At 37.7% G+C, this 21,371-nt stretch overlaps 1 protein-coding gene across 2 annotated transcripts; it reads left to right on the top strand.

The window, feature by feature from the left end:
* Positions 1–2,587: 2,587 nt before the first annotated feature.
* Positions 2,588–17,941, top strand: chaf1b (chromatin assembly factor 1, subunit B). 2 transcript variants are annotated; one of them, XM_060876010.1, is made up of 14 exons: positions 2,588–2,720; positions 4,487–4,619; positions 5,097–5,229; positions 6,130–6,250; positions 6,352–6,455; positions 6,565–6,661; positions 6,782–6,866; positions 10,248–10,341; positions 10,424–10,493; positions 10,674–10,765; positions 10,891–11,050; positions 13,151–13,669; positions 15,710–15,789; positions 15,991–17,941. In XM_060876010.1, the coding sequence occupies exons 2-14, from the start codon at positions 4,494–4,496 to the stop codon at positions 16,140–16,142; spliced, it is 1,833 nt and encodes a 610-aa protein (XP_060731993.1). In that variant the 5' UTR covers positions 2,588–2,720; positions 4,487–4,493; the 3' UTR covers positions 16,143–17,941. The 2 variants fall into 2 exon arrangements, with proteins under 2 accessions (XP_060731993.1, XP_060731994.1); XM_060876011.1 differs by lacking the exon at positions 2,588–2,720 and adding an exon at positions 3,924–4,004.
* The last annotated feature ends 3,430 nt before the right edge of the window (positions 17,942–21,371 follow it).

The raw sequence follows: 21,371 nt of genomic DNA, 5'->3' as shown, positions 1-21,371 counted from the left end.
CCTCCCATTGTGAGGACCCTGAAAAGACAAGAAGGTCTAAGTCTGACTTCATCTAAAATTTAAAAATTAGACTAGGTAGAAGAACTTGAAGAGGATCCTTTGAAGCCTAAGTAACTTCAAAGGATCCTCTTCAGGTTCTTCTACCTAGTCTATTCTACCTAGTCTACACCCCTCTCCAAGGTAAGACCAGTCTTGATTTATACTGTCTGCCGTGCTAGCAGCTTACTTGTGCAAAACGTACTGTAGGACGCACTCCTTAGTGGGACTGTCGAAGCTTTGTTTAGGCAGGCCAGGAACATTTGTCCCTAAGGGACATGCAGGTCAGTACAATTACTTTATTAGATAGATAGAATGTAACATGACCAGTAGCAGCAAGTAAAGACAAGTAAATACAGATGAAAAACTAAAATCCTAAGAAATCTTATGGAAATTATCAGAACAAATAGATATTCAGATGGCTTGTTACAATCTTTCCAGATAAAAAAGGAAGTCAACATGTTTCACAAAGAATATACGAATGGAAAAAATGCACAGTAAATGTAAGGGAGACGTGTAAATTAGGCTTTTGCATATAGAGATAATGAGTTTGCATGTCAAAAGAGACGCAAATGAGCGTAAACTGAAGGTGAAACTTGTCACAATCAAATAAATATGCTGGCAGCATATCCTGATAAAAAGATCAATATAAATGTTTTAATTTTGTCCTCAATATGAATTTATTTATTGTCAAAGTGTACAACAAGTTTACAGTCTGCATTTTAAACAGATTACGTGGGAAATTGCCATTGCTGGTGATAATGGAGTTCAAATTAAATCTAGAGGTCATTAAATTTATGAAGGACTGAAAATATTAATGTGTGAAAATCATTTACTTTGTGTGCAAACAATGTTACTTCTTTTCAACTTTAGATCTCACTGTGTTTGGATGATAGTCTGTCCAAGGAAAAATATGCTTTGTACAGACTATCATCCAAACACAGTGAGATCTAAAGTATCACATAGGTGATTCTTCCCCAAACTGTTGCCTCAAAGTTGAAAGCACTGATTTGTCAAGAATGTCTTAGTATGCTGCAGCATTACAGTTTCATTTCACTGGAACTGAGGAGTTGTGTGCACAAAGAGATTTTCATAAAGATACATGCTTTGCATCTTGCACCACAGAACTCCACACCTAACTCCACACAGCTATTGCCCTTTGGATGAATGATCACAAATACCCACAACCACACACTAAGATCTAGTGTAAAGCCTTCCACAAGAATGGAGCTTATTATAACAGCAAATGGGACTTTTTATATATAGTGGAAATACAATTATTTACTAAAAAATGTTATGGATCTGATTTACAAATATCAAAAATAAAGAGCAATAACATGAGTGCATGTAGGTTTTGGTATGTGATACATAAATACTGAACCAGTACAGTACTATATTGGCTTAAGTCTTGGCCTAATGGTTAGAGAGTTTGACTCCTAACCCTAAGTTGTGGGTTCGAGTCTCGGGCCGGCCACGACTGAGGTGCCCTTGAGCAAGGCACCAACTGCTGCCCCCCCTCCCTCCTCTTTCTGCCCCCCCCCCCCGCTCCTCTTTCTCCCCCCCCCCTCCTCTTTCTGCCTCCCCCCCTCCTCTTTCAATTTACAATTTTCTATTTACAATCTTTCTAGATTACAAAAGGAAGTCAACACGTTGTTTCACAAAGAATATGCGAATGGAATAAAATGCACAGTAAATGTAAGGAAGACGTGTAAATGAGGCTTTTGCATGAAGCCATAATGAGTTTGCAAGTCAAAAGACACACAAATAAGAGTAAACTGAAGGTAAAACTTCAAAATAAATAAGCTCCTATAAAAAAATCCAGATTAAAAAGATCAATATAAGTTTCAATTTTGTCCTCCATATGAATTTATTTATTAATGAGAAATGACTATTTTTAATATACAAAGGTGAATTTTTTTTACTCTATTTTTCTAATTACTTTCTACACAGACAGTAGATTCATGAACCCTGTACTCATTAACAAAGTAAATAAATTATACCTGCAGTGTGTGAAATTTTTTAACAGTTTTATCTTTAAATAATAGCGGCATCAGCAAAAGTGCAACAAATCTCAAATATTGAATTTCTAAATTATTACACTGATTTGGAAAATGGATTAATTTCTGTTCAGCTGGTGGAAAAATATATTTTACAGATAGAGTACAAAGTAGTGTTTTCATGTAGATGCCTGCCAAACTTTTGTAAACACCTGAGCATCACACTGGTAGGTGATTTTTGCGGCATTTTAGTTCCATCTACAGCACAGACTTTGTTTTTGGACATTTGTGTTCTCACAATTTTATGGCAAGAGAGTAAAGCAGAGCGTAATATAGATGTGAAGGTCAATTTTCCAGGATATTTTAGTATTATTACATATAAATATATGTGTGTGTGTGTGTGTGTGGGGGGGGGGGGGGGTGGCATGTGTTTCGGCTTATATGAATATGACAATAGAATAATACTGGAATAATAAGGATTATTCATCCAAGCATTACAGCTTCACCTAAAGTGCTGGAGGCGAAATCGTGTTTTAATTGTCGCGATCTGGCATCCCAGTGAAAGCGGAAGTGGTAATGTTATGTATAAACCCGCGCGGGAAAAGCAGTATTTTGGTGGAAGTACATCTGAAGAAGCGGGAGACTTTTTTCAAACCGGCTTGTTGGAAAATTCTGTTAATCTGTCCGGTAAACATTTATTTGTGTTTAATATCGACAGTGAGTGTTTTCCCTTTATAGTAAGAATGATTCCGGGTGTTTTATGGAGTAAGTTTATTAAACAGTGATAAGTCACAAGGACTGATCCCAGGCCTGCTAGTCTGAGATGTATTAACCCTCTTAAAACGAGGAGATTTCACACTTTTCAGTCAAATTATAGACTGTCTTTAAAGACTCAAGGCATTTATTTTGTATTATTTATGCACTAATATACACTTAAGACTGAGGTTTTCTGTGTTAACGTTACAGCTACTTTGTTTAACAAATAAGCATAAAAATGACCGTGTTTCTAGTTTAAACTGTATTCCCTTTAATAAGAGTGCTCATACTAACTCAGGCTATAATAATGTCTCTTTCTACGAGTCTACAGGGATGTCCAACATTGTCAGCTCTTTCCTTGGGGAAAAAAAAGCTAGTACATCCTCTCAAAGTCGAGATGTGACGTCACAAGCTAATTTGCATATTCATTGAATTTGCAGATCAAATCATTTGCATATCAAAACGTGTAAAAAAAATAAGCCAGATCTTGTAAACGCATTGTGGGTTGTTATCAGATTTAAATCTGTGAATGTAGCAGCTCAGTGGTTAATGGTTCGAATCCCAGGGCCACCAAGATGCCACCCCTGGGGCCCCTGAGCAAGACCCTTAACCCCCAATTGCTAAGATGTAAAAATGAGATAACTGTAAGTCAGTCTGAACAAGGCCGTCCGCCAAATGTCGTAAAATGTAAATCGGAACAGAAAATGGTTCATATAGAAAGAATTCACCTTTAAGTAATAACTTTCTTTTTTACTTGACACACAAGTGAACTTTTAGAAAAGAACGGCTAATAAGTGGACAGGTGGAACAAACACTGATTGGTTGATGGCACTAATAGTGATCAGTGATGATCAACTGTGATGACTAAATCTGCTCTCTCAACTGATACCCGGCTAGTCACTGACATAATCAATTTTTTACTCACTCTCTCTTTGCTTCTGTTTCCAATTAGGGTTGGAAGATATTTTATGGTCAGCTATTCAAAATACTTATAAATTTAGTCTTATAAATATTTTCTAATAATAGTAGCAATTCTATGTTACTCTTAGTGAATAAAACGTTGGTATACAATTTTAAATACACTATATGCTTAAATGTATGTGGACAACTTAACCACCTATCCCATATGGGTATGAATCTAGGATTTCCTCAGATTTTGGAGTGGGGCTGTGTGGATTTGTGATCATTCAACCACAAGGGCTTTAGTGAGTTCAGGTGAGGAGGCCTGGTGTGAAGAAGTTTTTGTCAATGATGATCTACAGAAGAGGTTTCACAGTACATTTGCAATCCCATATAGTCTAATCAAATTAAAAACAGAAAAAAGGTTTTACATGAGCCATAATGAACATAAAAGCAATCAAACTACACAATATTTAGAAGAACATGCAATTTTTTTTTAAATTACCAAATATTTCCACAATTTTGGCAAAAACCCTATTTGATTTACTTGCATCAAACATTTAACTAATTACATGTGTTTTCACTGGTAGGAGTATAAATGAAGAATTGTGTGCTTACAGTTTTGCTAATTCGAGTAGTTTTCTGCAAGAAATCACAAAAAAGTTGCAAACTTTATCATTATATTACAAAAAATTCAGCAAGATCCTGCAGGGACTGAAATGAAACAATTCATTTTAAGTATTACAGCCTAACCTCACTGTTTCCCCATAATGACATAATTTTGTCTTCTCTGTTAGAATCAGGATGAAGGTGGTAACTTGTGAAATTGCCTGGCACAACAAGGAGCCAGTATACAGTCTGGATTTTCAACATAACGGCGAAAGTAAAATTCACCGCCTGGCCACGGCCGGAGTGGACACAACAGTGCGTGTGAGTGAGCTTCCCTAACATTCTTCACATGCTGTCTTTGCCTGTGCCAGACGCATTAGAAAATTATAACCCGAGTTCTCTGTGTCCAGATAAATGTCACAAAATCTTGTAATCCCAGTCTGGGGTTGGGAACATTAGATTCTTTCAAAGTTTATTAAATTAAATATTGCACGTCTAAGCTTATTTTAAAATCTTTGTCCAACTCTTTGATTTGAGTGTGATGTGATGTGAGATGCCCTGTATGTCATGGAATATTTCAAATATTAATGCTATATTTTGCACATTAATATTTTCTGAAAGTGTTTTGTTTAGTGTGTATTGTGAAAATTTAAATAAAGTTGTAATGTGTTGTAATTCTTTTTATCGAATTTCTTTTTAATAGTCCATCTGTAATGCATGCAAATTGGCAGAGTGGCTTTAAAATCATAAAAAACTGGAAGTTAGAGTTTTCATCATCTTTCTTCTTCTTTGGTGTAGTTGTGGCGTGTTGACAGGGGGCCAGACGGAAAGGCTGTAGTGGAGTTCCTATCAAATTTGGCGAGACATACAAAAGCAGTGAATGTAGTACGCTTTTCTCCCATCGGAGAGCTGCTGGCCTCTGGAGGAGATGGTGAGTGTGACACCATGTTTTTTTTTTTTTTACCTTTCTCTCTCTCTTTTTTTTTTTTCCCCACAGTGTAATTCTTGTTCCACCTTACAGTTGTTATAATTACCCTGGTATAAAAGGAATACTAGATCTCATTTGTAGCTTAACGTGCCATCTGTATTTGTGTATCACTATTTGGAAATGAATGATTCGGTCTCAATTGCATATTAATAAGCAAAATAGTTAAACCAATAAACTTAATACCTGAAACTAAACTAGATATGAGGAATTATTTTTGGTGTTGTCGTCAGGTGCTTCTTCTTCCTCATCTTCTTCTTCTTATTGTTGTTATTTTTTTTTATTATTGCTGCTGCACATATCATTATCTGTATTCAGATTTCAACCTAAAGTGGGTGTGGCTTAAACTGTAAGGCTCCAAACATAAACTAGTAAGCAGTTAGTAAGTATAATTTACTGATAATATAATGAACACTGTAAACGCAACATACAGTGACACACAGTTGTTCATGATGATGATTGTTGTCTTTGGTCCACAAGCTTCGTATCCGTTTGTTCGCAGCCACAAACAGAAAAAAAAAAATGTTCCAGCCTGCTTAAAAAAATGTGTGTTTATTATTTATATCTGTTCATTTCAAATAATGTCTTTATTTTGGTTACTTCACAAATTTTTTTTTTATCCCTATTATTGTTACTAAATGTATCTTAGAGTGTCTAATGTTTCTGAAACTCCACTGACCAATGATTTAAATAGAAGGATAAGAATAATTAGCTAGATAAAGCTGAATTAAAAGTAACGTGTGTTGCATTCGATATATCGCAATCATCCACAATCAACAAATGGTGCGTGAACATGTTGTTTCATCAAACGGTGTGAGTTTCATATCGCTTTGTGTATGTATTCAGATGCAGCCATCTTATTGTGGAAGATTAATGATAGTAAAGAGGTCGAGCAAACCTCAACTTTCCAGGAGGAGGAGGATGCTCAGCTGAACAAGGAAAGCTGGAATGTAGTCAAGACTCTCAGGTCATCTGTCTCTGTTTGTCCCTTTCAGTTTATTTACATGTCTTAATTATTCATTTATTTAAGTGGTTCTTATTAGTTCGAATTAATTGTGTGTGTTTCAGGGGGCACATTGAGGATGTGTATGACTTGTCATGGACAAACGATGGGAATTTCCTTGTTTCTGGTTCTGTAGACAACACTGCCATCATGTGGGATATTCAGAAAGGTGATGATATACACTATATGATTGCAAGCTTATGTTTAGCATTTGAATTGAAATTATTTGAATTATGCAGTGCTGTTTTGCTCACTCGTGTGTTGTTTGCTTCATGCAGGTCAGAAGATATGCATCTTTAATGACCATAAGAGCTATGTGCAGGGTGTATCCTGGGACCCGCTAGGTCAATATATTAGCACACTTAGCTGTGACAGGTAATGTATGTATGTGTGTATTAAAAGCACTGCCACAAATGTATCACCTAATTTTGGTTCAGGGCTATTTTTTCTTTCTCTTTGTGGCTATTTTTTGTAATAAATGTGCTTGTTTTTCAGGGTTATGCGTGTGTACAGCACACACACAAAGAAAAAAGCCTACAGTGTGAGTAAAATGGCATCAGGCACCGCTGGAGAGGGAGAGGTCAGTGTGGTGGATTATCCTGAACAGATTATTCTGTCCCTCATCCTAGCTTTTTTTTAAAGCAACCATTAGTACTTCCTGAGTAAATCTGGTTCTCTGGATGTATCTGTTTCTAAGAGTTTATTCAATTCAATTCAATTCAAGTTTATTTGTATAGCGCTTTTTACAATGGACATTGTCACAAAGCAGCTTTACAGAACATAAACATAAAACAAAAGATAAACATAAGGAGAAGTATAAAGAATTAATATAATAAAAATTCAAGATATATATACAGTTCACAGTGTGTATGTATGTATGTATGTGTGTATGTGTATTTGTCCCCAATGAGCAAGTCTGAGGGCTCAGGCAACAGTGGCAAGGAAAAACTCCCTTAGATTGGTAAAGGAAGAAACCTTGAGAGGAACCAGACTCAAGGGGAACCCATCCTCATATGGGTGACACTAGATGGTGTGGTTACAAATATACAAGTATCACAGAGTCCAACTGGAGCCGGTAGATCTGTAGATGTCTCAGGGTTCTCACAGAGTCAGCCTTGTCTCAGTGGAGGTCCAGAAATTTCAACGCACGGAAGACGATCTTAGCATGGGTGTCTCAGCATGGGTAGAAAAAGAGAAGAGAAGAGCAGTGCATAGGGATTAACATATCTGCTGTTCATAAGAATGTGCAAGTCTAGTGTGATAGTGCACAATATTTATGGGATGTATTATGTGTACGCCTGACTAAAGAGATGAGTTTTCAATCTACATTTAAACTGTGAAAGTGTGTCTGAGCCCCGAACACTATCAGGAAGACTATTCCAAAGTTTGGGAGCTAAATAAGAGAACGCTCTTCTGCCTTTAGTAGACTTAGATATTCTGGGGACTACCAGGAGTCCTGAGTTTTGTGATCTGAGAGAGCGTGAAGGATTGTAACGTGTTAGAAGACTAGTTAGATACATGGGAGCTAAACCATTAAGAGCCTTGTACGTAAGTAGCAGCAGTTTGTAATCAATTCTAAACTTAACAGGTAGCCAGTGTAGAGATGATAAAATTGGGGTTATATGGTCATACTTTCTTGTCCTAGTGAGAACTCTGGCAGCTGCATTTTGGACTAACTGTAGCCTATTTATTAAAGATGCAGGACAACCACCTAGTAATGCATTACAATAGTCCAGTCTAGAGGTCATGAAAGCGTGAACTAGCTTCTCAGCATCAGATACAGACAGGATGTTTCTCAGCTTGGCAATATTTCTGAGGTGGAAGAAGGCTGTTTTTGTGGTTTGGGCGACGTGATTTTCAAAAGACAAGTTACTGTCTAATATAACACCCAGGTCTTTCACTGTCGAGCTACTAGTAACAGTACATCCCTCTAATTGGAAATTAAGTTGTGAGAGTTTCTGTGTACTAGTTTTTGGGCCTATAAGTAGTGTTTCTGTCTTATCAGAGTTTAACAACAGAAAGTTACAGCTCATCCAGTCTTTTATCTCTCTAAGGCATTGAGTTAATTTCGACAATTTAGTTATTTCATCTGGTTTTGAGGAGATGTATAACTGTGTGTCGTCGGCATAGCAATGGAAGCTAATCCCATGTCTTCTAATAATGTTCCCTAATGGAAGCATGTATATCGAGAAGAGCAGAGGTCCTAGAACTGATCCTTGAGGGACCCCATAATTAACTGGTAATAAGCTGGAGGATTCACCATTTAATTCTACAAAATGGTATCGATCAGACAGGTAGGATCTAAACCAACTTAAAGCCTGTCCATGAATACCTGTGTAATTTTGTAAGCGATCTAGGAGAATGTTGTGATCTATAGTGTCGAATGCAGCACTAAGGTCAAGTAGAACTAATAGTGACATACAGTCTTTGTCCGAAGCTAAGAACAAGTCGTTTGTAACTTTAACAAGTGCAGTTTCTGTGCTATGATGGGGCCTGAAACCTGACTGAAACTCTTCGAGGATATTGTTCTCCTGTAAGAAGGAGCTCAGTTGAACAGACACAACCTTTTCTAGTATTTTAGACATAAACGGAAGGTGTGAAATCGGTCTGTAATTTGAAAGTCCATTAGGATCTAAATTAGGTTTCTTAATGAGTGGCCTAATAACTGCCAACTTGAAGGATTTAGGGACGTGACCTAAAGATAACGAGGAGTTAATAATATTAAGAAGAGGCTCACCGGCTTTATGTAACACTTCTTTCAGTAGTTTAGTTGGAATGGGGTCTAGTGAACAAGTTGTTGATTTAGCTGTAGTAATAAGTTTAACTAACTCTTCCTGACCTGTACTTGTAAAGCAATGTAGTTGTGTGTTTAGAACCTTAGGTGAGACCGGGATGCTAGTTGCTCTTATGTGTTGAGCGTCACCTATTTTATTCCTGATACTTTCGATTTTATCAGTGAAGAATCTCATAAAATCGTCACTACTGAACTGTGATGGAATTGTGTGTTCAGATTTTTGGTTTTTTGTTAGTCTAGCTACTGTGCTAAATAAAAACCTGGGATTGTTCTGGTTATTTTCTATGAGTTTGCTCAGGTGCTCAGCCCTGGCTGCTTTTAGAGCCTGTCTATAGCTGGACATACTTTCCTTATATGCAATTCTAAAAACCTCTAATTTAGTTTTTCTCCACTTTCGCTCGAGGTTACGGGTCTCTCTCTTGAGGGTGTGAGTATGACTATTATACCATGGTGCAAGCGTTTTATCTCTAACCTTCTGTAATCTGATTGGGGCAACAGTGTCTAGTGTGCTAGTGAATATAGCGCCTATGCTGTTAGTAATTTCATCTAGGTCGTCTGTGTTTATGAGCTTGCTGGATCCTGTCTGTAGTTAAAATTCCATATTTTTATTTCATTTTCAGCGTTTTCCACAGAGCCAGGGTGATTTTGTATACAGACAACTATTTGAGTATTATTTTTTTGGTTGAAAAGGTATTTTATTTATTAATTTAAAAAAAAAAAAAAACAGTAAATCTTCATTCTGTTTATAATTAAACTGCATTTTGGATGAGAACTGCTGCATGCACTGATCTAAAAACACTACAGATAAATCAATAATGATGCTTAATTCTAATTACAGTTCATTTTAATTAAAAACAACAGCATGTACAGAATTGGCATAAATATTCATTTGAATTCTAATCAGCAAACCTAAACATATACATGTTAAAAGCCCCTATCAGTAGTAATATTGTAAATAAAAAGAGGCCGAATGTGTATTACTATGTTACCTGTTATAACAGCTATCTATCAATTATACCAAAAGAGAGTGCGTGTACATATGAAACGGTCCCATGTCCTATTTTCTAAGCTGCCTCATTAGTTACAGCTTATCACATGATGAAATCGAAGATGTTTAGGTTCAAGAACATACATGGCTGCATGCTTTGACAATCTCACATCCCACAGGTGAAGAACTTCCGGATGTTTCACGATGACAGTATGCGCTCCTTCTTCAGACGCCTCACCTTTACACCAGACGGCTCCTTCCTCCTGGCACCTGGTATGATTGTTGTATTGCACCACTAATGAGAAGGGTTTGAAAAAATGGGGTTGTTACGATGCTTTTTTATGTGTATTTTCAGCCGGTTGTGTGGAGACAGGAGAGAATGTGACAAACACCACCTATGTCTTCTCCAGGAAGAGCTTCAAGAGGTAGTGTTTTGGTGTTATTTATGTCCACTTTTATTGTAGTAGTTTATTGTTCCATATTAGCTGGTATGTTGTAGACAGGTTTGATGTGTATCATTTAGCCATGTTGCTGCCGTACTGCTGTTTTTTTTTATGCTATAGTAAACCATGGGTGTTTATAGTGTCTGTGTGTTTTTGTATCAGACCCATAGCTCATTTGCCCTGTCCTGCTAAAGCCACTCTTGCTGTACGATGTTGCCCAGTGTACTTTGAGCTCAGAACCAAGAAGCTTGAAGGTGAGTCAGCTCCCCAACATCAATTAGTTTATTCATTGTTCCTACGTTTGAGGAAGTTTTATGTGCTACAATTTTTAAAATGTATTTATTAAAATCTCTGCTCTTTTCTTCTGCTTTTCTATCAGATGGATCGGTGCAGCCATTGCCCAACACGTTCCAGCTGCCTTATCGCTTGGTGTTTGCTGTGGCGTCTGAAGACTCCATCTTTTTTTACGACACCCAGCAGACATTGCCATTTGCTTATCTGTCCAATATCCACTACCACACCCTGAGTGACCTCAGCTGGTGAGATCCAAGCACATTGTTTATAATGAGCTCTCAGTAATGCATTATTATAGTTATCAGTCCGCAGTGTGTTTTCTTGTGTTTTATTTATTCTGTTTTTTCTAATTTCATTTAAGATGCTCTTTCAATGCTCTCTAAAATGCATATGTACATACTACATGCTTTAAAATGAAAAAGCTACATCATATTAGTGTAATTTAATATGACCGAATACTTAAAGTATTTTTATCTGATATCTTTAGCTGACTGTGATTTCTCTGGCTGTGTGATTGGGGATGTAACGATGTCACTTGGCATTACATCATGCCATCAGCTTTTTAACATAATCAGAGCAAACGTGATGAATTTTGGTATGTGACTGACCGTGTGGTTTAGCATTGATTTTAGCTGTAGCGCAATGGTGTCACACAATCAACGGTTCTATTCTGGTCTCTCTTATTCCACTAGTATATTCTACTGTATATTAGTATCTACACCCCTCACATTTCATCAACAATTTTAGTATATAGAAATTAACTTTGGACATATTTTAGAGTAGTCAATGTGCTGCTTGTATAGTGGTAGAGATTTACTGTCCTCTAAAAAAAACTTAACATACATATTTTTATTGTCAAAATAGCTGGCAACAAAAGTGGGTAATCCTGAAGTGATAACAGCTTTACATCCTTTAACCACATGAAGTCACATGTCCTATTCATGTTCCTGTTTTTGTCTGCTTGGCAGAACCATACATATTTGTGTATCTTGTATTAGAGCAGTTAAAATTTGGTGCTTTGTGTCCCATACTGACCACTGTATGTTGAACATGGCGCTTCATGGCAAAGAACTCTGAGGATTTGAGAATTAGAATGGTTGTTTTCCACAAAGATGGCCTAGACTATAAGATGATCGGTAACAGCCTGAAATTAAGTTACAGTACAGTGGCCAGGGTCGTACAGAGGTTTTCAAAGATGGGTTTCTCTAGAAACAGGCCTCACAATGGTCGATCTAGGAAGATGATTTCTCGTGCTGGTGTCCAGGTGCAGAAGCTGACTTAAAAAAACAGAAGCATGAGTTCTGACATCATCGCTTTAGAGGTTGCAGAAGTGGAAGGTCACCTTGTCAGTGCTCAGACAGTGTGCCACACACTGCAGAAAGTCTTGCATGGCCATTGTCCTAGAAGGAAGCCTCATCTTAATTTGGCTCACAAGAAAGCCCTCAAACAGTTTGCTGAAGACAACCTGTCCAAGAGCATGAATTACTGGAACCATGTCTTGTGGTCTGATGAAACTAAAATAAACGTGTTTGGCTCAGATGGTGTCCAGCATGTGTGGGGACACCCTGGTGAGGAGTACCAACAAAATTGGCAACAGTCAAGCATGGTGGTGTTAGCATGGTCTGGGGCTTCTTTGAGGGAAACATGGATTCCAACATGTACTGTGAGATTCTGAAGCAGAAAATGATGCCCTCCTTTCTAAAACTGGATTGAATGGCAGTTTTCCAAAATAACAACCCCAAACACACCCTGCCTTGCTAAGGAAGCTGAAGGTGATGGAGTGGCCAAGTATGTCTCCAGACCTGATCCTTATTGAGCACCTGTGGGGCATCCCCAAAAAGTGGAAGGTGGAGAAGCTACATGTGTCTTAACAGCCAGCAGCTCCTTGATGTCATTATGGGGAGGAGAAGAGGATCCCAGCAACAACCTGTGCAATTCTGGTGAATTCCTTGCCCAGGAGAATTAATCCAGTGGTAGACCGCAGTAGTGTTTTGACATGTTCTCTTAGGGTGTACTCACATTTGTTGCCAGTTATTTAGACAAAAATGGCTGTATTTTGAGTTATTGTTAGAGGACAGTAAATGAATACTGCTATACAAGCTACACATTGACTACTCCTATATTCACTTTTCATTTCTATAGTTTTGTCCCTTGAAAACATATTACAAAAATGGTTGCTGAAATGTGAGGGATGTACACTGTACATTCAGAAAGTATTTAGACCTCCTTCACAATTTTTTTCAATTCGGGTGTTGAGACGTTTTATGTTTATATCTGAAATCTGATGTTATGAAGTTATTTCAGTGTGACTAAAACATTCAATTTGCTAATCTTATTTACATCAGGTCTTGTGATGGCTCATTCCTGGCCGTGTCCTCCACGGACGGCTATTGCTCTTTTGTGTCCTTTGATGAGCTGGAGCTTGGCACCCCTCTGAAGGAGCGGCCACAGCTGGACATCACCCCGATCCCTGCCAGTGAGAAAAAAGGCAAGAGAACATCAGGTAGTGGACGAAATGCGTCACCAGTGCCCCGCACCAACCCTTCACCCATCACACAGGAGAAAGAAACTTCATCAGCTACATCTGAAGAGAAGAGAACACCACAGGGCTTGAAGGCCAAATCACAGCCCAGGCGCATTACCCTCAACACACTGGAGGGATGGAGCAAACCCAGCACCCCAAAATCTCCTGTCACACCCAGAGAAACTCCCACTAGCAGTCCCAGCATGCCCAAATCTGCCCCTTCTACTCCTCTGGCTAGCCAGGGACAGCTTACTCCCAAAACTACCCAAACTACCTCAGGTACCCCACTTGCTCCCATCAATGCCAGAAACTCCACAACACCTAAAGGACCCACCCCTAGGTAAGAAAGCCACTCTGAGATCTTCTTACAATTTTTTTTTTCTCTACAGTGTATTGCTATAAAAAATTCCATACGCAGAATTGGTTAATAGTTGGTTTGCTGTCCTGAGTTAATCACAGTAAGTTTCAGTTTTTGTCTAATCATTTCATTAAGTTAATGAAATGATTAGACAAAAACTGAAACTTACTGTGATTAACTCAGGACAGCTATTTTTTTTTTTTAATCACCGGTAAACCTTTTGCTTTTGAGATTCTATAAAGTTATTGATCCGAGATGAATTCAATGGGTGAAATGTAGTTTATATTAATGATGGCTTAAATCATTATAATAAATTTTATGCAGCAAGTACACAATCCATGAGTTAAAAGTGTGTGATAGTAGAAGTCTTTGGCTTCAGTTTTGAAACTTGATTTTGAAGTTTGTTCTACTAGGTTGAGGTCAGGGTTGTTGAGTTGTTTTTCATGCCAAATCTGGCAAATCATATCTTCTTTGACCTCACTTTGGGCACAGGAACATTTGCTTGTTCCAGTAAAAAAAAACAAAAAACTTAATGCTTGAATATAGAGACATTCTGTACAGTTGTGTGCTTGCAGAAATTTAGCAGCAAGTTAGCAGCAAAAGGGAAGGCACAGATATGCTTGTGGTTGTCAGATGTTTAAATACTTTTGGCCATATAATGTAAGCTACTGAAGATTGCATTTTTAGCTTTGTGCACGTGCTTCAGTTAGTAACATGGTGCTGATTGTCTGGCCATTTTTACACCTGGTCACTTCATGTGTTTTCTCTGATCCGATAGCTCTCTGGTTTGTTAAAACTGTTCCATTGACATTAGGCCACATAAATGCGTCTCGGCGAATCAGATATCAATCCAATCTTTCTACTCCCGCCCAAAATGCTAATATATTTGACCTAATTTCTGGGGTAATTGAAATGGAACACGCTTTGGTGTATGCAGTTTTCAGAATGCAATCAAAAAGAAGACGAAAAAAACTCGTTACGACGGTGATGCTACAAAAAACAGCATTTACTGTTTGCTGCATTTTCGCTGGCAGCAGCAGCAGCGTATTTTAAGACCCGACGAGACACCTGGGTGAAAGATCACCTGAGTGACGTACTTCCGTTTGGGAGGAGTATAGCGCTGATGTATGTGGCTCGAACAACCGCATTCATTTACACCTGTTCAGTTTCACCTCAAACGCGTCCCAGACCACCTGCTGAAGTGGTTTGAACGATCGGATTTATATCTGTCTCGAAAACGTTTCGGAGGGTATTTAGACCTGATCTTTATACCATCAGATAGCTATCGGATCACAGAAAACACATGAAGTGACCAGGTGTAAAAAGCCCCTTATATAATTCTTAACAGATTTTTTTATAAATAATCTAAAGTTCAATAAACTAGAAGCCAGAATATATTTTAGGAATGCATATTGCATGATGCTAAATTGGTGGGTACCATTTTTGGTTTAAGGTGACGCTGCTGTTTTGGCACATCTAGACGGGTACAGGATTTTATGATGTAATAGCCTGTAGTTATTACTGCCGATTATGCTATGCGCAGTTGTAAATGTCATTTGGGAAGACCTTTTATACACTGTGCCTCTCTTTTGAGGTCCTGCATAGTTTAAGGGCACTTCCTCTTTACCTTATTTAGGTTATTTGTATGCATGTTGGATTTCTTTTATTTATCAAAAAATGTAAATTAGACATTTAACAACTTTAGTTTTGAGCACACTGCAGTGACACTTTGTGCATGTTAATTGAGAATTGATTTCCTAGGTTTTCCCAAATTTTTATTTATTTATTTTGAATGTCTGTACCATTTAATCCCATCCTCAAAACAAATTGTCAAACACTGGAGTAATAGTCTTTGTAAACTAACTGCTTAATGAGTAGTTTAAATGCATACTTGGACAAAATGTAGACCTCCATTCAGCATCTACAAGACTGTGCATAGTTATGAAGAAGCAGGCCAAGTGAAAGGTGTGTGCTTTATACTGAAATTAACTAAAATCTTTTCTCACACTCTTCCTCACACAGGCGGATTTCTCTGATACTGCTTAAACCCAACCCCAGATCTCCAGTTTCCACTCCATCCTCCACTGAGAAAGCCAAACACGGTCAGTAGTGATGAGAGAGACTCTTCCACAATGGTTGCTGTATGCTGTGATGGCTCAGATCAGATGTTTGTTTGTATTTGAACTTATATGCTTTACAACACAGCATGCTGTTGATTATGAATTATGATGAACTTGATAATTAAAAGCTTTTTGATACTTGTATACTCAGTGATGAATAATAATAATAATCTTTTTTTGTAGAGAGACCATCTCCTTCTAACGATCCAGTGTGCAAGCCTCCCGAATCCAAGCGGCCCAAGACTGAGGAAGCTTCAGCCCCGAGTGGCGGCAGCAGCACATCTCAAAGCACTGAACCCTCAGTAGAGTCCAGCAGCAAGGCCATGGATTCTTGACCAATAACTGAATCTCTGTTTTTATCCAACTGTGTTCATCTACGTAGAAACATCTACTGTACAAAATGATCCAGGAGTGTGTGTATGTGTATTTGGACATGCTAACTTGAAACTAATTCAGACACTTGCATAATTTGACCATAAGGGAGCTGTATGTGTTATTTTTCTGGTTCATTTTGGTAAGCTTATTCACTTGTCTATTTATACTTTCATGGTTTGTTTTGTTAATTGAAGACATTTCTAAATGGTTGTCAATCAATTTGTCTACACTGAACTCTTCATTGATATCAAATTACCAAGCACCAACTTTGAAGGACTAATTTTTAGAATTTCTTTCCATTTGCAAAGGCTCAAAGAAGGTAATTTTCTGGAGAAAATTTGTATTGTCCTGTTTGCAGCAACAAATGAAGCAGCCACTTTGTCCATGGGAACATGCTGATTTGTCTGTACAGAAAATGAAGCACATGTGAGAACTGTGGTGGCAAACAAACCGTAAAATGTGGAAGTCTGTTTCAGAATGAGGGATGTAGACTAAGCTTTTGCTGTAAACAGAATTTCCAAAGAATTAATGTAAATATTCAGCCATGAGTCAGCTTTAACCTTTGAGACTTCATTTGAATCCAAATTTTGAATGAATTAGTCATTAAATTACTTGTCAGAGTTCTCAAATTTCTTTTAAAGCAATCTTAAAACTTTTCTCCCCAAATTGTTGTCATTATTTACATTTATAGTAACACAACCAACAAGCTATTGGCACAGTGATTAATTAGCACTCTGCGTCACTCCTTGGACCTTTCAAAATTTGTTTCATATCCACTCCAGTGACTTGTAAGTGTCTGACAAGATCTGTGTAAATGTGTCACGTTCTACCACATCCCAAAGGTGATCTGGATTCAGAGCCAGTGGCTGGAAAAACCTCTGAAACCTTTTTCATGAAAAGTTACTGAGGCGACAGTTTTTTTTTTTGACGTTGAATGATGGAAAATTGTGCCCATGAAGGGGTCCAAATGGTCAGTGACAATACTCAAATACCCTTTGGGGTTCATGCGATGTAGCAGGAAATCAATTCCCTACACCATTACACTACCTCCACCATCTTGGGCTGTTACAAGGCAGATTTGGTCCATGGATTCATGCTGTTCGATTTCTGACCCCATCATTCAGCAGAAATCCAGACTCAAGTCTGGCTATATTTTTCCAGTCTTCAACCAGTATTTTTGAGCCTGTACCCATTGCAAAGCAGGCTTCCTGTTTTTCACTAACAGAAATGGAACACGATGTGGTTTTCTGTTGTAGCCTATTCGCCTTAATGTTTGTCATTTTGTGTATTCTGAGTTGCAATTCTGCTCACTGCAATTGTTCAGAGTGGTTATCTGAGTTACTGTTGCCTTTCTCTGGGCTTGACTCAAACTGGACATTTTCCATTGACCTCTCTCATCAACAAGGAGTTTCTGTTCATAGAACTGCTACTCACTGATTGTTTTTTTTTTCTCTTTATTGCAACTTTTTGAGTAAACTCTGGAGACTGGTTTGTGAATCCCAGGAGTTCAGCAGTTAGTAATAAAACATAATAGAAATACTTAAACCAGCCTGCAGACACCAACAATCACCCTCAAAATCACTGAAATTACATCTGTTCCAGATTCGGAGGGTTGTTATGAACATTACCCGAACCTGCTGGCCCATATCTGTATGATTTTATGCATTGCACTCTGCCCATGTGTGATTGGCTGATTAAATAATTTCATGAATGAGCAGTTGTACCTAAGTGTTCCTAATAAAGTGCTCCATGTGTATAAGATGACTCACCAATGCAAATTGCAACTGATCAGCATGGTAATGAAATACTGCACTTTTCTATACAAATTACAATATCTAGTTTTCATAGCTTAATTATTTCAGTTGCATGTTTTGTGTGTAATGACTCATTCATTTCATGAAAGAAAGCAACCGATTGACAAATTCATAGTTAAAAAATAAAACTAGCCATTCTTTTTGAATAAAAAAGTAATGACACCCTATAGAAGAAATCAGTGCTAGTGTAATAGGGTGTTGTATTTATACACGCTTTAATTGTTTAGGCAGGAAATTTACATTTGTGTATATCTCTAAATACAAATTAAATGATCTGTGAGCATGTTAGTTTACAGCTGTATTATTAAACACCTAAGGTGTTTTGCTACTATGGGAAATATCTAATAAAGATCATGCACAACTACTAATTTTTAATTACCAATTAAAAATGTAGTGGATTAGTCAGGTTTTCAAGCTTAATGATGAATGGAGGATGCAATGTCTACAGCAGCTTTAGGGAGGTTTTAAGACCATGTTTAACTCTGGACTCAGTAGCATTTGAAAATGAGTCAAGCTCATGGTGTTTTTGAGCTCGCTCACTCACTCATCTTCTACCGCTTATCCGAACTACCTCGGGTCACGGGGAACCTGTGCCTATCTCAGGTGTCATCGGACATCAAGGCAGGATACACCCTGGACGGAGTGACAACCCATCACAGGGCACACACTCTCATTCATTCACACACACTACGGACAATTTTCCAGAGATGCCAATCAACCTACCATGCATGTCTTTGGACCAGGGGAGGAAACCGGAGTACCTGGAGGAAACCCCCGATGCACGGGGAGAACATGCAAACTCCACACACACAAGGCGGAGGCGGAAATCGAACCCCCAACCCTAGAGGTGTGAGCCGAACGTGCTAACCACTAAGCCACCGTGCCCCCTTGTTTTTGAGCTGATCTAACTAAATTAGCTGAGTGGGATCTTGTGCACATACATATCTCCACTTCATGAAAAGTGATATCAAAATGTTGGCAGTCTATTAAAGAAAATTTAAGAGGATTTTTCCTAGCACAGATTTGACTGCAGTTGACCGTAGAATTGACTTGACTGTAGAATTGATAGAATTGACAAATGAACATGCATTTATCTCCTTTCTTTATCATGTTTTGCTGCATGTCCATCACCTTTTCTAGTCTGATTTCCCACAGTGGTGATTAGTGAATGTATAAGAATCATTGCTTTACAGTAGGTGAAGTGTCACATCACAAACATCTTATTATTCTAATATTTTGACAATTGCATTTTAGCTCAGTCAACAAAGCTGATGAATAGTTAAAATAGTTGTAAGGGCATTAAATACTGAGTTCAATCGTCTGTGGCAGGTTCTTTTGTAATGCTTATTGTTAAATTCAAAGAAATGCATCGCTATTTTCGTCTGATGCAGTACACCCAGAATTTGCTCTGTTTCTAGGTCACAAGTTCCTAACCCTGGCCCTGAATAACCCCTGTCCTGTCCCACATTTTAGTGTTTTTTTTTTTTTTTTTACTGCCAATACATTTGATACAACTAATAAACTAGTTAACAGCACTTTCTGAGTTGAAGTGGTGAATTAGAGTAGAGTTACACTACCTGAAGTACATGTTAACATATTCATAATTAACTGTTTAGGAATCATGATCCTAAGCCTGAATCTTAAACAGTTAATTATGAATCTGTTAACATGTACTTCAGGTAGTGTAACTGTTTTGGCAGTAGTTTCTTGAAAAACATTTTGCAGTGTATGTTAATCACATTATCTCACATGGACTTTACTCACATTTGGTTATCCATATCAATACTGAGGTTACCATTGCTTCAGAAAGCTGCCAATATCTTGAGCTTTAACCTTTTCAACACTCCTCCATTCAAAATCCTGCCTGCAAGCTGATTTTGCTCCACTTATTTATGACATTTATATTCATTGTGTTCGATATTTAACAGCCACCATGGTTCTCACACACACACCAAACATTATACATAGCATGCACAAACTGCCTTTTTTTAAAAACAAAAACAAAAAAAAAAACTCCATAATCTCAATCTGATATACTGTATCTGTCTGGGATTCTGAAGATCCTGAAATTTCTATTAACCATCATTTTTGATGTGTTGTTCAATCTAAAGCAGTCTTGTGTATGTGCTAAATATACTGCCAGGTTACTGCTTTTTTCAGACTGGCAATATATTTCAAAATGTCATGCATTATTACAATGTGGTATAATTCAAGAGAACCAACATTTCAAGTCTTAGTTTTTGTTAAAGGGTAAAACGACCCAGAGGTTGAAGGAAAATAGTGACAGTTGTGTAAGCAAAGCCAAGGGCTGCAACCAGACAAATCACCTCCAAAGTCAACATTGGTAGACTGCTGACAAGCAGAAAAAAGTTGCCTTTTTTTTCCCTGCATCACACTAATAGAGGAAACACTTTTAAGTCCATGGTTCTGTTTGGTGTGAATAACATTGTATAATTGTTATACTAAATTGTCCCTAAGTGAATGTGTTTGCATGATCACCCGTGACCCTTACCAACAAAAGCAATTCCTGAATAATAATAATAATAATAATAATAATAATAATAATAATAATAATAATAATAATAGAAAGAAGAATTGTCACTGTCAAGGTTGAACCAGAGCCTATTGCTGGAATCCTAAATGGCACTCCAGTCCATTTTCAGGGCAACATGTGGACACAGAGAAAACATGAAACTCTACACAGATAGTAACCTGAGCTCAAGATTGAACCAGGGACCCTAGAGGTGTGAGGCAGGAACACTACCCACTGTGCCACAGTATCCAGAGAGTACCATGAAGCTCAAGGAGAGCTTTAAAGGTCTACATACCCTGTAATATTGAGATCTTGTTGTATTGGATTTGTTGTATGAGTAATTAGTACGTCCCCTGACCCTGAATGGGATACGGGTGGATAATGAAGATGAATGAACGAACGAACATAACCTCTTCACCAAGCTTCTATAACAGATTATGAACATAAGTCATGTGATTATGCTGATGCACTTTTAAGTAGGTTGACCTGTTTTTAAAGGTCACAGCTCGGCTTCAGAATCTTTCAGCTGCCAGGATTTAACCTACAGAAAATTAATTGACATGTGTTTTTCCAGGCCCTTATCTTTATAAATATTTTATAATTAGGTATAACTTTCTGATTGTGCCAGAATTGTAGTCTAAAAAGTCATTTATTTAAAAATGTGTGTTTTACACAAAGTATATGCCCAAAAAATATGTGGACAACAGATCACAACATCTATATATGGCTTTTTATGTTCATACGTGAATAGGAACAACATTCCTGAAATTAATGCAACCAGTTAGGCCTCATTATTGCACATTTTCCACAATAGACACCTCCGGGATAAATTAAAATGCAAT

The sequence above is a fragment of the Tachysurus vachellii genome, chromosome 8, assembly GCF_030014155.1.
Source record: "Tachysurus vachellii isolate PV-2020 chromosome 8, HZAU_Pvac_v1, whole genome shotgun sequence".
NCBI lineage: Eukaryota > Metazoa > Chordata > Actinopteri > Siluriformes > Bagridae > Tachysurus > Tachysurus vachellii.
This window is presented reverse-complemented; position numbering and strand designations above follow the sequence as displayed.

What these genes read in the sequence shown, in the direction of transcription:
- chaf1b (XM_060876010.1), top strand. Translation starts at nt 4,494, where the DNA reads ATGAAGGTGGTAACTTGTGAAATTGCCTGGCACAACAAGGAGCCAGTA. An exon ending in ACCCTGAGTGACCTCAGCTG is followed by an intron (nt 11,051 to 13,150) that starts GTGAGATCCAAG and finishes TATTTACATCAG; the next exon opens with GTCTTGTGATGGCTCATTCC. An exon ending in CCTAAAGGACCCACCCCTAG is followed by an intron (nt 13,670 to 15,709) that starts GTAAGAAAGCCA and finishes TTCCTCACACAG; the next exon opens with GCGGATTTCTCTGATACTGC.